This window comes from Somniosus microcephalus, chromosome 10 (assembly GCF_052327205.1).
Source record: "Somniosus microcephalus isolate GS21.2 chromosome 10, FLI_Smic_1.0, whole genome shotgun sequence".
Taxonomy (NCBI): domain Eukaryota; kingdom Metazoa; phylum Chordata; class Chondrichthyes; order Squaliformes; family Somniosidae; genus Somniosus; species Somniosus microcephalus.
This window is the reverse complement of record NC_140996.1, coordinates 95,276,405-95,291,688: the sequence shown is the minus strand read 5'-3', so window position 1 is coordinate 95,291,688 and position 15,284 is coordinate 95,276,405. Positions and strand designations below refer to the sequence as shown.

Here is a 15,284-nt window from a genome sequence, read left to right as displayed (position 1 = left end):
ACTTCGAGTATTGTGTAGAGTTTTGGTCTCCTTACCTAAGGAAGGATATACTTGCCATAGAGGGAGTGTAACGAAGGGTCACCAGACTGGTTCCTGGGATGGGGGGATTGTCCAATGAGGAGAGATTGAGTAGACTAGGCCTATATTCTCTAGAGTTTAGAAGAATGAGAGGTGATCTCATTGAAACATACAAAATTCTTACAGGGCTTGACAGGGTTGATGCAGGGAGGACGTTTCCCCTGGCTGGGGAGTTTAGAACCAGGGGTCACAGTCTCAGAATAAGGAGTCGGCCATTTAGGACCGAGATGAGGAGAAATTTCTTCATTCAGAGGGTGGTGAATCGTTGGAATTCTCTACCCCAGAGAGCTGTGGCGGCTCAGTCGTTGAATATATTCAAGACAGAGATCGATAGATTTTTGAATATTTAGGGAATCAAGAGATATGGGGATCGGGCAGGAAAGTGGAGATGAGTTAGATCATCAGCCATGATCTTATTGAATGGTGGAGCAGGCTCGAAGGGCCAAATGGCCTACTCCTGCTCCTATTTCTTATGTTCTTATGTACAGCCCTTCTAGCTCCTCCCACTCCTCTAATTCTGGCCTTGTGTCATTCCCCCTTCCCTTTGCCCCACCATTTACAGTCACATAGGCCCCATCTTCCCTCTGTAAATTCCTCTCCTCCTTTAAGACCCTCCTTAATACCCACCTCTTTGACCCCTCCTTAATAACCCCTTCTTCTGCTCAGTGTTACTTTTAACGTTGCACCTCTGTGAAAGCAGCGTGGGACACTTTTCTTTGTTAAAGGTGTTATACAAATACAAGTTTCTGTTTAAAACTTAAAGGCCTAGAAATTCGGTATAGCCGCGTTTGGGGCGCTAGTCCTGGCGATGCGCAAAGTTTAGTGCCAGGCGCAATTTAGCGCCACCTAGCGCGATATTGGGTTGCAGTGCCCCTAAAGCTGATTGCGGCGCTAAATCAGGCACTGCACGCTACTGTTAAGGCGCTAACCCGGCGGCGCAACCCATTTTCGCGGCGGCAGGGCGCAGCGAGGGTGCTGTCAATAATCACTTTCCCTGAGACGCACTGGCGCCGGCCAGCTCTTAAAGGGGCAGGTCAATTGGCATCACCAGACACACTCACTGCCTTGTAGGCCTTCAAAGCGGTGGGAGCCAACCTGTGGCGCACCAGCCTAGCAAGACATGGAAAGGGTGAGGCAGAGGGCGGAATGCCTCACTGATGGGGTATTGGATGCTTTGGTTGGCGCAGTGGAATCAAGGCCAAGGAAGATGGTCGGAATGTGATTTATGTTTTGGACAGTCTCCCGGGTGTGAGAGCCATTTATGTGTCAGTGTTTTAGTTTTGCTTTCTGTTGCCATAGCTTTCTCATGTTTGAAGGAACCACATTTTGTGTAATGAAACACTTTCTTCATTTACAATGGCCATGCCTGCTATTTACATGCATCTTGCCCTACACAGGCTTGCGGGTATCAGACCGGTTCCATTCCTGTTCTTGGAATGGCAGCAAGCATTCCGTGAGAGGGGCCTAGAAGCTACTTCTGATCAGCCTCTGATGCGCAGCCTGAGAAGAGCCGCTCGCGTAGAAGTTCAGGCCAGCAGCCATCTTCTCAGCTACCGACAGAGATGTCCTGCACCTTATCTGAGGCTGCAGATCTGGCTGAAGCAGCTGGCACAGCTCAGTCACCACGTCCTTTCTAAATCGCAGCCTTCTGACACACTGCTCCTCCGGCATGTTCATGTAGGAAAAATGCTGTCGGAAAATCCTGCCAGTGTAAGGTCTGCTGTGGCGATGTCTGTTGGCCCTCCTCCATCTGGCCATGCCCGTCCCCCTCTCCCTGCATCTCAGTGCCCTTTCCAGATGATTCAGCAGCAGGTCGTTCCCCTCCAATGCAGCCCCCATAATAAGTGCCCACAGAAAGGTTCCCCGTTGTCAAGGCTCACCAACAGCAAGGTGATGGTCAGAAGGCTGAAGATCGTCTGCCTGCGCTGGCTCAGTGGTCAAATGGCTCTCAGTGTGCAGCTCAGCAACTCTTTGTAGCTCTCGAGGAAGTTGTGCTCCAAAAATGGCTGCCGCTTTTAAACCACACCAGTCCCCTTTAAATAACGCTCCTCCAGCCCGAGAGCGACTTGGTAAGGCCCAGGTAAACTGTCACTATTAGTTCCAGGCGCTACGGAGGGGGGCGCCACTGAATTTCTGGTCCGGGGCGCCCAAAAGGCGTTGCACACTCAAATGACGTCATAATCAGCCTGCGCCCATGAGCAGGCGCTAAGATTTAGCGCGGGCGCTAAATGCATGCTCAATATGGGGCTAGGCGCCTTGCGCCCGCCCGGATATTGGCTAGCGCCCCACTTCTCGACCTCTTTAGGCGTTAATCGGTGGCGCTAACAACCGAATTTCTCAAATACTTCAAAACGTTGTGATAGACAAAAGTAAATGTGCTCATTTTACTGTCAATATTTTTAAAGCAGTAATTTCATGTTTTTGACCTTCATTGTGTTGCTTTGTGTAGCCTAAATGTTACTTCTTATTTCAAGATTGTCATTAGCAACAGTACTTTAGGTCATCACCAGGAAGCTGAAATGGAGGTTTTGCTGAATTAATACAAAGGGAACACAATGATTACGAGAGTACTTTGAAGTGACAAACTCAGTAAGTCCTCCAAGCTGGTTGCTTTCAATATCGACACCACTGACTGATGAAACCAAAATAAAAATCAATAAAAGGGAGTAATTAATTACAATCTAACTTTTTTAAATGATATTGATGGCTTGATTTCTCCTCTAAAAATAAATCTTTCAAAAGCAGCGAGCTGAAATTCTGTCAATATCTGAGGTAACAGTAACGAATGTGTGCTTACAATCAGTGCATGGTCAGTATTTACAAGATAGAGAAAATAAAACTTGCTTCTATTGACTCCAGTCTGCTTTCTCAGCTCAAAGCAAGTCCACATGTAAACGGTAGGATTCTCTGCTCTGATCAGCTGCTCATCATTTTGGCAGACACCAGCTACTCCACAGCCTGTGCTAAGTTTGGAAACTGTTGTGTTGACATTAGTCCAGTGTACATAAATGGAGATGGGCTACTGAAGGAGCTTAGCAAGAATGCCAGCACATCAGCGTCCCTCTTCTCCATTGGGAAGTCAAGAAATTCCTTTACCTCGCAGCTCATTGCAACATTTAGAATACTGTGGTGTACTAATGTGAGCATCTCTTTCGCTTTGGCTGTTCAGAAGATAAGAATTCAACTTACACCTGAAATGGATGGGGAAATCTTTTTTCCTAATTAGTTGGTTTTGCACAACAGGGAACTCTGGATTAATGACAGCTAAAGAGAGATAAAAAGAATTTATTTAGCACCTTTCATGACCTCAGGATGCCTCAAATTGCTTTACAGCCAATTAAGTACTTCTGAAGTGTAGTTGTAATTTAGGAAACGCTGCAATCAATTTGCGCACAGCAAGCTCCGACAAACAGCAATGTGATAATAAGTTTTATTGCCGGGGAGAACGCCCCTGCTTTTCTTTGACATAATGCCATGGGATCTTTAACATCCACTCAAGACGGCAGACTGGGCCTTGGTTTAACGTCTCATCTGAAGATCTCCGACAGTGCAGCACTCCCTCAGTACTGCACTGAAGTGTCAGCCTAGATTTTGTGCTTCAGTCTCTGGAATGGGGCTTGAACCCACTTACCTTCTGACTCAGAGGTGAGAGTGCTATCACTAAGCCATGGCTATTACTCAGAAAACATTCCCATTTATTTAATTTAAAATCCCACTTTCCAAGTAGTTAACAACAGAGTCTGGAGTAGTATTAGTTTCCTATGAGGGGCTTTGAAGACATTGAGGTAACTCAAACATGGGATAGACTTCACATAACGTGCAAACCCCCCGTGCCCCCTTATAAAAGTCCAATTATGAAACTAAGGCCTAGAAATTCAGTATAGCCACGTTTGGGGCGCTACAGCATGGCGGTCGCTAACTTTTGCATCCGGCGCAACTTAGCGCCACCTTCGCCGATATTCAGTTGCATCGCCCCAAGAGGTTGCTGCTGCGCTAAAGCAGGCAATGCACAACTATCATTAGGCGCTAAGCCGGCGATCCGGGGCGCAAACACCGAAGGTGGGCGCAGCGCAGGTGCGGCGAGTTGCTCATTGAGGCCAGACAGTCAGGCGCCGGTCAGCACTTAAAGGGGGAGGGTGGAATTGCTTGGCTGCCACGCCCTGCACACTGCAGCCCTAAGGTAAGGCCTGAACACTGCTTCTGGAACAGCTCCATGCCCAGGAGAATGGAGAAGGCCAGGGAGAGAGCGCAGCGCTTCGGCGAGGGTGACCTGAGGCTGCTGGTTGGCGCAGTGGACCGCAGGCGCCATATCCTCTTCCCTGAGGGTGGCAGGAGGCCGCTGCCCGCCGAATATCGGAAAGCATAGAGGGATGTGGCAAACAGGGTCACGTCCAACAGCGTGGTTGGCAGGACACCAACCCAGTGCCGGAAAAAATTCAACGACCTCACTCGGGTTGTCAGGGTGAGTACCCTTTCCAGTATCCTCCTCATCCCTGCATGTGCACCTCACTTTATGGCCAAACAGGCACGGTGGCATAGTGGTTAGCACTGTTGCCTCACAGCGCCAGGGACCCGGGTTCGAATCTAGCCTCGGGCGACTGTCTGTGTGGAGTTTGCACATTCTCCCTGTGTCTGCGTGGGTTTCCTCCGGGTGCTCCGGTTTCCTCCCACAGTCCAAAGATGTGCGGGTTAGGTTGATTTGGCTATGATAAATCGACCCTTAGTGTTAGGGGATTAAATACGTGGGGTTACGAGGATAGGGTGGGATATGTGTCGGTGCAGGCCTCTATCTACACTGTGGGGATTCTGTGATTCTGTGAAAGCCCTTATGGCCAGCCCTCATCCAGCAGCTATGGGACTGTCATGAAAAGCACTTGCGCAATCAGGACTTTAGACAATGTCAGGGCTATTCGACCATGGGAGGCAGTGCGGGCAAGATCAGGGCTTGACACCGTCAGGGCTAATCGAACATGGGAGGCAGTGCGGGCAAGATCATGGCTTGACACTGTACTTAGAGGCGGTCCTTTCTCTTGCAGGCCAAGCTGGCACATAACAGAAGACAGCAGCGACAGACCGGGGGAGGCCGTCCTGACCTGAAACAGCTGAGCGACCTCGAGCAGCGAGTGGAGCGGATCATGGCAGAGGCGGTTAGTGAAGCTCCGGGGACCAGCGGGCTGCAGCACGCGGGAGGGGTGGGGAAGCTCGGCGGCCTTCTCCCCGGAGGGTGAGTGCGGCCTCCAGTCCTGCTACGGTGAGCGCAGAGGAGGTGCGGCTCCTAGCGGAAATGGGCGCCCAGGCTGAGCGCAGGCACACTGAGCTCATGGCTGCAGTGGCAAGGATGCCTGACTCCATAGAGTCACTGGCAAGGAGTGTGCAGGAATTCGGGGCAGCACAGGCCAGGAGTCTGCAGGACTTCGCTGCTTCACAGGCGGCTTGTAGCCAAGTGCTCAGTCATGCCGTGCATTCACTGGCTGCTGTCATGCAGACACAGACCAGGGCCACACGGGCACTAACTGCTGCCACACTCGCTGGATCGGCCAGGCATCGCCGGGGCACTCGCTGTGCCGCAGCAGCCCAGCAGTCTGTGCCTCAGCAGATTGCTGCGCATGCTGCAGTGCTGGCCCGTGCGCGTGCCAATGTCTCAGCCAACCAGGGAGTGCCTGTGATCTGTCAGGTTGGCAGCATTCCTGCAGCCAACACTGTCACTCCTCCATTGCAGCTGCCACCAGCTGTTGGACAGACTGCTGCCGCCCAAGCAGAGTTGGAGCAGTCAGCAGCTGGCCCCTCCAGGCCCAGAGCTGGTCCAGGCCGACCCCCAAGGGCATCTGCCGTCTCACCATCTGACCCTCAGCAGCCTTCCCGCAGCCTTGCTGCAGCCACTGGGGTCCCATTGAGGAGGAGCTGCAGGGCGGGTAGGGGCCAGTCACGGAAGCGAAACGGATCACCCTCGCAGGGGAAAAAGTAGAAGGTGTGGCCAAATGTTTTGTTTTACTTGTAAAGGCCGATACTGGTGTATTTGTTTCATATATAAAAGCCGAGACTGGTGTATTTGTTTCATATTTAAAGGCCGAGACTGGTATATTTGTTTCATATTTAAGGGCCGAGACTGGTGTATTTGTTTTACTTGTAAAGGCCGAGACTGATGTATTTGTGTTTTTGGGGGGGGTTTCTCTCCATTAGTTTGTCATGTGGGAAGGGCACAGAGGTATCATAGTAAAACATTTTCTTAAATCGCACTGTCCATGCTTTCTTTTGGAAGTCCTGGTTGCCCTGCTCGGCTGAGGGCTTGTGGAGCGGCTACATTCATCTTCTGCCATTGGCACAAGCCATTCCCTGAGAGGGGGCCTAGAACCGACTTGCAATAAGCCGCCGACGGGGGGCCCTTGCACTTTCTGCCTCCCTCCTGTGCTAGTCCTCCTCCTCCTCCTCTGGTGGTCCTCCAATGTCTGCTGGCAGTGGCCGAGTCCTGCGGATAGCCAGGTTGTGCAGCATGCAGCACACGACAACGAAATGGGAGACTCGCTCAGGCGAGTACTGTAGGGCTCCCCCGGAATGATCCAGACAGCGGAACCGTTGCTTCAGCACGCCGATTGTTTGCTCAATGATGTTCCTGGTTGCTTGATGGCTCTCATTGTATCCCTCTTCAGCAGGGGTGCTGGGCGCATGGAGCGGGGTCATCAGCCAGGTGCACAAAGGATAGCCTTTGTCCCCGAGAAGCCATCCTCGTGGGTGAGGCTGGCCCTCGAACATGTCTGCCACAGAAGTCTGGCGCAGGATGAAGGCATCGTGGCTGCTGCCTGGAAAGCGGGCATTGACAGCTAGGATGAGCTGTCTGTGGTCACACACCAACTGCACGTTGAGCGAATGGTAGCCCTTCCGGTTGCGGTAATCCTCGGCATTCTCTAGAGGTGCCCGCAAAACCACATGCGTGCAGTCAATGGCGCCCTGCACCATGGGGAAGCCCGCTAATGCTGCAAAGCCCATTGCACGCTGTTGCTGCTCGTCAACTGTCATGGGGAAGGAGATGAACTGACGTCTCCTTCTGAAAAGGGCATTGGTCACCTGGCGGATGCAGCAATGTACCGCAAACTGGGAGATGTTGGAAATGTCCCCAGTAGCGGATTGGAAGGAGCCGGTGGCATAGAAGTTGAGAGCCACCATCACCTTCACTGCCACCGACAGAGATGTCCTGCTCCTCAGCTGTGGCTGCAGATCTCCGCGAAGCAGGTGGCAGATCTCAGTGACCACCGCCCTTCTGAATGGCAGCCTCCGAACACACTGCTCCTCAGACATGTTCAGATATGAGAACTGCTGGCGGTATACCCTGGGTGGGTAAGGCCTCCTTTGCCGACGCCTGTTGCCCCTTCTCCGTCTGGCCATGACTGGCACTCTCTCACGGCGTCTCTGAGCCCTTTGAATGCAATGGAGAAGCCCAACGTTTTCACCCATTGCAGCCCCCATTATATGTTTCCAATCAATGCTATGACTCTGAAGTTAAAGACAAGTGCAAAGCTGTGGCCTGAAGCCACAAGTACCTGTGCGAGTGTTGAGCCAAACCAGAAAGCTCTCTACCTTTGTCTCTCTCCAAAGATCTGTCTCTCACAAAGAAGGAGTGGTGCAAAATGGCTGCCATTTATACTGCAGGAGGAGTCCCCTTTAATTAGCGCCCCCCGCGCCCCGCAGCGACTGGGAACCGTTCCCCTCTACCAGTCGCTAGGGGCGCCAGGCGCACAATAGGCCGGCGCCACTGAATTTCCGGTTTGGGGCGCACAAAGGGCGTTGCACCATGAAATGACGTCAGGATCTGCGCGCACAGCTGAGCGCGCGCGCAAAGGTTTTGCGCCGCCGCTAAATCTTAACTGAAGTTCGCGAGAGGCGCAGATCGCGCTGCGCCCGGGCGCTAGCCGCTTAGCACCCCACTTCTCCTCCTCCTAAGGCGCTAGCGGCTGGCGCAAACAACTGAATTTCTAGGCTTAAAAGCTTTACATGGTAGTAGCTGATGAAACATTATCAAATATTCCTTTAAGAAAAAAATGGGAATAAATAATTAAAGGTCAGACACCACAGTGCAGATGCTGGTTACACAAACTATTTGCGATAGATAATTATTAACCACTCGGGGAATGGAGCCTGCAAATCTGGCCTTGGGTTTTGCAATGGTGCTCTCCACACAGCAGGACACAGGGATAGAATAACACCTGTGGATATCCTGCACATTAAACCTGGTGGAGATAAAGCTGAAATTCACCAGCCAATTTGGCCTGGGCTGTCTTAAATTGTGTTGCATCACTTGCTTACTGCTTTAAAATACCACCCCCAACCTAACCTCACTTCCACCTGTTGCAACTTGTGTTCGGCATAAAACTCACCAGAGATTTTTTTTGACTATACACATATAAAATAAACAACTTGCATTTATATAGCACCTTTAACTTAGTTACATGTCCCAAGGTGCTTCATAGGAACATGATTAAACAAAATTTGACACCAAGCCACAAAGAGAGATATTAAGAGAAGTGGGTTTTAAGGAGCGGCTTAAAAGGAGGAGAGAGATGTAGAAATGCCAAAGGTTTTGGGAGGGAATTCCAGAGCTTAGGTTAAATGGCGCATAAAAGTAAGCAGCAAGTGGCATTTGACTCAATTAACACATTTGATGATTTCAGACATGGAAATCAAAAGCAAATTAAATACAACACAAAGCCAAATTTTAAAAGGTGAGAATAAGGCACTGGATACAGGGCGACTGTCCAAAATGTCTGGAGAAAATAGTCCTCTTAGTGAACTACATATGCAATATCTGAAAATAGTAATGAATGGGAATTCAGAGGGCAGAGCTGGTGACCATACTGCTGATTGAGGATCCGGTGCTGGGAGGGAAACACTAAATTCTGCAAATACACTGCAGTAAATTTATACTCTCATTCATTACTTACTAAATCCTGCAGATACACTGCAATTTTTTTTACTCTCACCCAATGCACACTATATTAACATTGCACGTTCACTCAAACATGCCACTGATCTTGTTTTCCTTTAACTTCCTGGTCTCAAAATTCCCAACTGGTTCCCTCTCCAGCTCTAGCTCCTCCCTCCCCTTTTTTTGTGCACAGCTTCAAGCTGCATTTCACGCTCATTTTCCTCCTTCCCAGACACCCCCTCTACTTTGAGCTCTTACCTGCTTTTATCAGCAGATCCAGCTGGTTACGTCCCTCGTAAAGGGCTGTGGCCATTTAATCCCCGCCCCCCAAAATAATAATAAAGCAGAATTTCTTATTGCAAGACTCCAGAAATTGTGCAGTCTTCCTCAGCCAAAGTAAAGGGGGAAACAATCCGGAAATCAGCTGCACTCCGAAGCTCTGACTACAGGACGGGGGGTGAGGGGAAAAGGACTCGGCTCCAACTCACCCGACTGCTCTTGCAAAGGACTATGCAGCAAAAGGGGGCACAGATCCCTCTCTTGTCAGCTGCCTGTTGTAATCTCACGATTGCATTTGCAACCCTATCCCCATGGCTGTGGGAGCTCACGACCAGGCTACAGCGGAGCCACCTCCAGCGCCTGGTGTAATGGTCGGCGCCAATGTTTTGCTAGACTTCCTGGATAAAGGTCGATCCATGTGCAGAACAGTCGGTGCATTGGTACTTCCTGGAGAGGCGGGGTCCACAAGCCTTCAAAGGGCGGCTGGTGCACGCTGACTAAGAAGCTCGCCTTTGCCCCTCAAACACTCTCAAAACCCATGCATTCACCCTGATCACTGCGGTGACATAAAAGCCCAGATCGTCCCGTTCAGAACTCAAGCATCGCCCCTGAGTCCACCCACCCAAATGCGGAGTGGGAAAGAACACAGATTTGAGAGAAGCACTTTCTGTTCCCCCCTCCCTTCCAATGCCCCTTTATTTCAGAGTAATTTTGACCAATATCAAAATTATGTGACTGACTTTATTTGAAAAATAGCTGGCTCACATTATTTTAGCAGTATCTCTGGTTAAGTGCTGGAAATGTTTCAAGGAAAATATTTCACCATGAGAAGATTTTTGATAATTTGAATCATGTAAATGTTTTTTTTTAAACTGCAACTATCAAAAAAAAATCTCGCCCCTAAATGTTTGTAAAACGGTATTTTGAAAAATATCAAAATTCTTTGCTCGGCAGAAGACCATGCATTATATAGCGCCTTTCTCAACCTCAATGTCCCAAAGCGCTTCACGGCCATTGCGGTGCTTTTGAAGTGTCACTGTTGTGATGTAGGAAGCAATGCAGCAAATTTACAAACAGCAAGATATCACAAACAGCAATGTGATAATGACCAGATAATCTGTTTTATTGATGTTGGTTGAGGGATAAATATTGGACAGGACACTGGAACTCAAAGAACTCCCTTGCTCTACTTCGAATAGTGCCATGGGATCTCTTAAGTCCCCCTGAGAGGACAGACGGGGCCTTAGTTTAACATCCCATCTGAAAGACAGCATCTCTGACATTCCAGCACTCCCTCAGTGCTGCATTGAAGTATTAGCGTAGATTTTGTGCTCCAATCTCAAGGGAGTGCTGCACTGTTGGAGCTTCCGTCTTTCGGATGGGGCGTTAAACCGAGGTCCCGTCTGCCCACTAAAATAAATGTAAGATATATCATGGCCCAATTTGAAGAGGAGCAGGGAAGTTCTCCCTGGTGTCATAGCCAATATTTATCCCTCAACCAGCAGCTAAAACAGATTATCTGGTCATTATCTCATTGCTGTTTCTGGGACCTTGCTGTGTGCAAATTGGCTGCCACATTTCCGACATAAGAACAGTGACTACATTTCAACAAAGTACATCATTGGTTGTAAAGCACTTTTGGACATCCTGAGGTCATGAAAGGCACAATATAAATGCAAATTCTTCCTTTCTTTGTTACTTTCTCACTTTTCCCTTACTCTTTTCATCTCCGCAGGTCTCTTTTTCCCATTTTTGCTATTTTAACTTAAATTATTTCATACCTACACTATCTATTTTACCTTTTTAAATCCTTTTTATATTTAAAATCGAATCTTCCTTGCTGCGCGTCCACAGATCTGATCTCCATACCTCAGCTGGTACCAGCGTCTTTGAAATTTACCCTCCTGCTCCAAAAATCCCATTTTCCAGCCAATCAAACACCAAGGCACTGATGTTAGCCTTGTTATCGGAGTGAGGTCAAGCTCACGCGAATATCTTTTTAACAAGGTTGCATCATTCATTCCAAGTTCTCAATGAGTAGTCTTGTTGGCAGTCCTAGGGAGCGAGCACTACAAGAAAATGTTTTTGTGTTGGTGACTCACTAAGTTTACGTTATCTTTCCATCTGTAACACTGGAAGACAGCACCGGTTACTTGCATTGAATGTTGTTGTACTCTGAGATAAATAGAATTTTTTTTTTTTACACAGCAGTAAGGTACTGATCTGCACACATAGGGGGAAGAGAGAAGGAGATTGCGTCTCTTCCCTTTAAATGAAACTGTTGTGAGATGTAAAATTCCTCAATGGCCCAGGATCAGTAGTGTACCCAAATACTCCAGGGCTTGAGCACATAATCTTGCCTGACTCTCAGTGCAGCACTGAGGTGCTGTCATTTGTATGAGATCTTAAAACAAAGGCCCCATCTGCTTGTTTAGATGGGCATATGAGACCTTATGAGACTATTTGAAGAAGAGCAGGGAGTTCTCGCAGTGACCTGTGTATTGATTTGGTCTCCTTACCTAGGGAAGGACATATTTGCCTTAGAGGAGGTATAACGAAGGTTCACTAAATGTATTCCTGGGATGAGAAGGTTGTCCTATGAGGAGAGATTGAGTAGAATGAGCCCATATTCTCTGGAGTTCAGAAGAACGAGGGATGATCTCATTGAAACGCATACCATTCTTAGAGAGCTAGACAGGGTAGATGCTGAGAGGCTGTTTCCCCTGGCTGGAGAGTCCAAAACTAGGGGTCATAGTCTCAGGATAAGCGGGCGGCCATTTAGGAATGGGATGAGGAAAATTTTCTTCACTCAGTGGGTTGTGAATCTTTGGAATTCTCTACCCCAGAAGGCTGAGGATGCTCAGTCATTGATTATATTCAAGATTGAGATCGATAGATTTTTGGACACTAAGGGAATCAAGGGATAGGGTGCGAAAGTGGAGTTGAGGTTGAAGATCAGCCATGGTCTTATTAAATGGCGGAGCAGGCTCGAGGGACCATATGGCCTACTCCTGCTCTTTACTCTTATGTTCTTATGTTCTTATGAACTGGCCACCATTCATTCCTCAATTGACGTCTTAAAAAAAAACAGATTAACTAATCATTTGTATTATTTGCTGTTTGAGGCAGCATGCTATGTGCAAATTTCCTGCCACGCTTGCCTACATTACAACAATGACTACACTTCAGAAAAGTAATTGATTGGATGTGAAATGCTTGGCGATGATGAGGAACTATTTCAATGCAAGTATCTTTGGGCAACTTTGTTAGGAAGAGCTCTTGGGATTGTTATCACCTCTGTGCATTGCTACAGGAGAGGATTGAGACCATTAGGTTCAGCTAGAGGATACTCCATATTTTGCAATCAGTGTTTTAGTGTTAGGAATGTTCTAAGTCAGTGATTAAAATATCACTTATTAAGTGTAATATAACAGGAGTGCAGTTCTGTAAATAACTAACTTGTGCAAAGATTAAACCTACTTTGCAGCTCTATGAGTAGCTGAGCAAATCATTGCTAAAATACCAACACCCATATTTTTCTAGCAACAGAGTTGCAAGGAAGACACACTCCTTTCCTTATTAAAGTTTTTTTAACTACACAAATTCAAGAGTCAAGTATCTTTGCTGCTGTGACTCACTCGCTGAGGAAAAACACAATTTTAAAATCTAACAGATAAACCCTAACATTTATTGATCAACAAGTACAATTTGTCTGTTGGAAAATATAGTACAGGCCACTGGTACAACAGTTTTGACATTTATGTGTGTAAGCTTTTATAGACTGAAGTCAAATTCTGCTCAATGTCATTGCACTGAAGTAAAAAAAGACAGCAGGATAGACTTTCTGAGTCCTCTCTAGTGGTGAGGTACCTGGGCCACTGAGAGCATGAATGAGAGAATCGCTGGTGCTCTGCCCATTGATCTCACTGGACAGAAAACTACGGACAGTGCGGCTAGAATTTTCTGATCCGTGCTCACGGTAGACCAGGGACCCAACCCAGAAAACCAACCTGCGTGAATTACCCATTCAACCTGCTGGTATGACCAACCAAAATTCTAGTATTGTCAACAAAGCAAAGACTTGGTAAAGCTAACGTTATAGAAATATGGAACAATACAGCACAGAAGGAGACCTTTTGGCCCATTGTGCCTGTGCCAGCTCTTTGAAAGATCTATCCAATTAGTTCCACTCCTCTGTTCTTTCCCCATAGTCCTGAAATCAGTCAGGGTATTGTGTAAAATGTATGTAATTATATACAAAGGGCACTTGTCTTCAGGAAGAAACATTTTTGCAACTCTGGCCTTTTGTGCATCCCCCACTTCCTTTGCCTCAGCTTCCAACTTTCACCTCCATAAACATGAGCTCATACAAAGCTGCGCGTATCCCAACTCACGCCAAGTCCAGTTCATCCATCACCTCTGTGCTTGCTGACCTACAGTGGCTCCCGGTCCATCAATGCCTCAATTTTAAAATTCTCCTTCACATGTTCAAATCCCTCCAGGGCCTCACCTCACCCTATCTCTGTAACATCCTTCAAGCCTACATCTCCCGAGATCACTGCATTCCTCCAACATTGCCCTCTTATGAATATCCCACTTCATTCGCCGCACCATTGATAGCCATACATTTAACCATCTAGGCCCTAAGCACTGGAACTCGCTCCCCAAACCTCTCTGCACCTCAAACTTCCTCTCCTCGTTTAAGGCGCTCATTAAAAACTACTTCTTTCTGTTGTGTATGTAACCGTTTACCTTTAAGGGAACTATAGAATGTGACCGTTCGCCTTTAAGAGCACTACTTCAGGGTGGCACTATTTATTGGCTCATGTATACTGTAATGCCGATAGTGACCACACCAGTATATAAGGGTTGTGATACGTTAACTAGGGCAGAAATCGCCCAGACCTCTGAATAGTAAAGACCTGTTTTGTTTGTACTTCTAAAGTCTCTGAAGTTATTTACTGCACAACCTACAGACTTTACAGTGGCGACGAGTCCGATCGTACCCTGCGGCAAGACTAACCAGTAGCAGAGAGCTTCAAAAAGAAAACACGAGGCTCCGTCTACTAAAAGTATAGTACTTACTGGAAGCTGGAAGATTAACAGCAAAGCTGCGGCAGCAACAGGCACAGATTACCCTGCTACCACATCTTGAGCGAGCCAATCAGCCTAAAACAAGGCGGCCGAAGAGACTGTGAGTAGTTAAAACAAATAAATTTAAAAAAAAACGGGGTAGAAGTATTTGGAGGAGAAGGGCAAAGCATTCGGGTCCAACGGCGTCGGGTGACAGCCGGACCGCGGGCAATGTGAGAAGCCGTGCAGCAACCGCTGCCACGAAGCGCTGAGCCTGCGAGTAGGCGCGGGAGTGTCAGAGCCGAGAGCCGCGCGAGCGGGGGAGCCAGAGCCGAGCGGGAGGCGTTGCAAGCCAGCGATCGCATCTCCAGATAAGGGCCGAGAGCCGCGAGAGCGATCGGATCTACAGATAAGGGCCGGCAGCCGCTTCGCGATCCAGCGATCGCATTATAGATAAGGACCGCACTCGGGCTGACAGACGGCGTCGGGGGACCGGGTGAAGACCGCCAAGCGCGGGAAAACCGCCATTGAAGTGGGCGGGGAGAGCGAGAAGCGCGGGAAAGCCGCCATTTTTCGGGGAAAACCGCTGAAGAAGAAGGAAGAAGCGGGAACCGCCATCTTGGAAATTATTAAGAATTTCAGGAAAGTAATAAGATTTTTCAGAAAGGCTGGTGTGTTCTCAAGAAGAGAGAAGAAAATTAATAATAAGTAAAGTAATACTTGTACTGTTCTCAAAAAGAGAAGAAGATGCCTAAGCGAGGAAATATTAATGACTTTAATGCAGAAATAGAAGACTGGGCCACGTATGTGGAACGCATAGAAATATATTGCGTAGCCAACGAAATTGAGGATGACAACAAGGCAATAACTTTGTTAAATTCGATGGGAGCAAAAACATATGGGCTTTTGAAACATCTAATAGCACCAGTTAAACCAG

General features: G+C 48.0%; 1 protein-coding gene across 5 annotated transcripts in view; it reads right to left on the bottom strand.

Moving 5' to 3' along the window:
- The window catches only part of LOC147111579 (ETS-related transcription factor Elf-1-like), a 271,464-nt gene that overhangs the window by 85,517 nt on the left and 170,663 nt on the right, over positions 1-15,284 (bottom strand). Inside the window, exon 1 of one of the 5 annotated variants that reach the window (XM_085998645.1) lies at positions 9,484-9,664. The exons of 3 other annotated variants lie outside the window; for them this stretch is intronic. Coding sequence is in view for 1 of the 2 variants with exons in the window: in XM_085998643.1 (XP_085854769.1) it covers positions 9,254-9,308 (55 nt within the window). In the remaining variant the exon portion in view is untranslated. Of the gene's footprint in view, positions 1-9,253; positions 9,430-9,483; positions 9,665-15,284 lie in introns of those variants that run through there. One more of the 5 variants, XM_085998643.1, reaches the window with a different exon arrangement.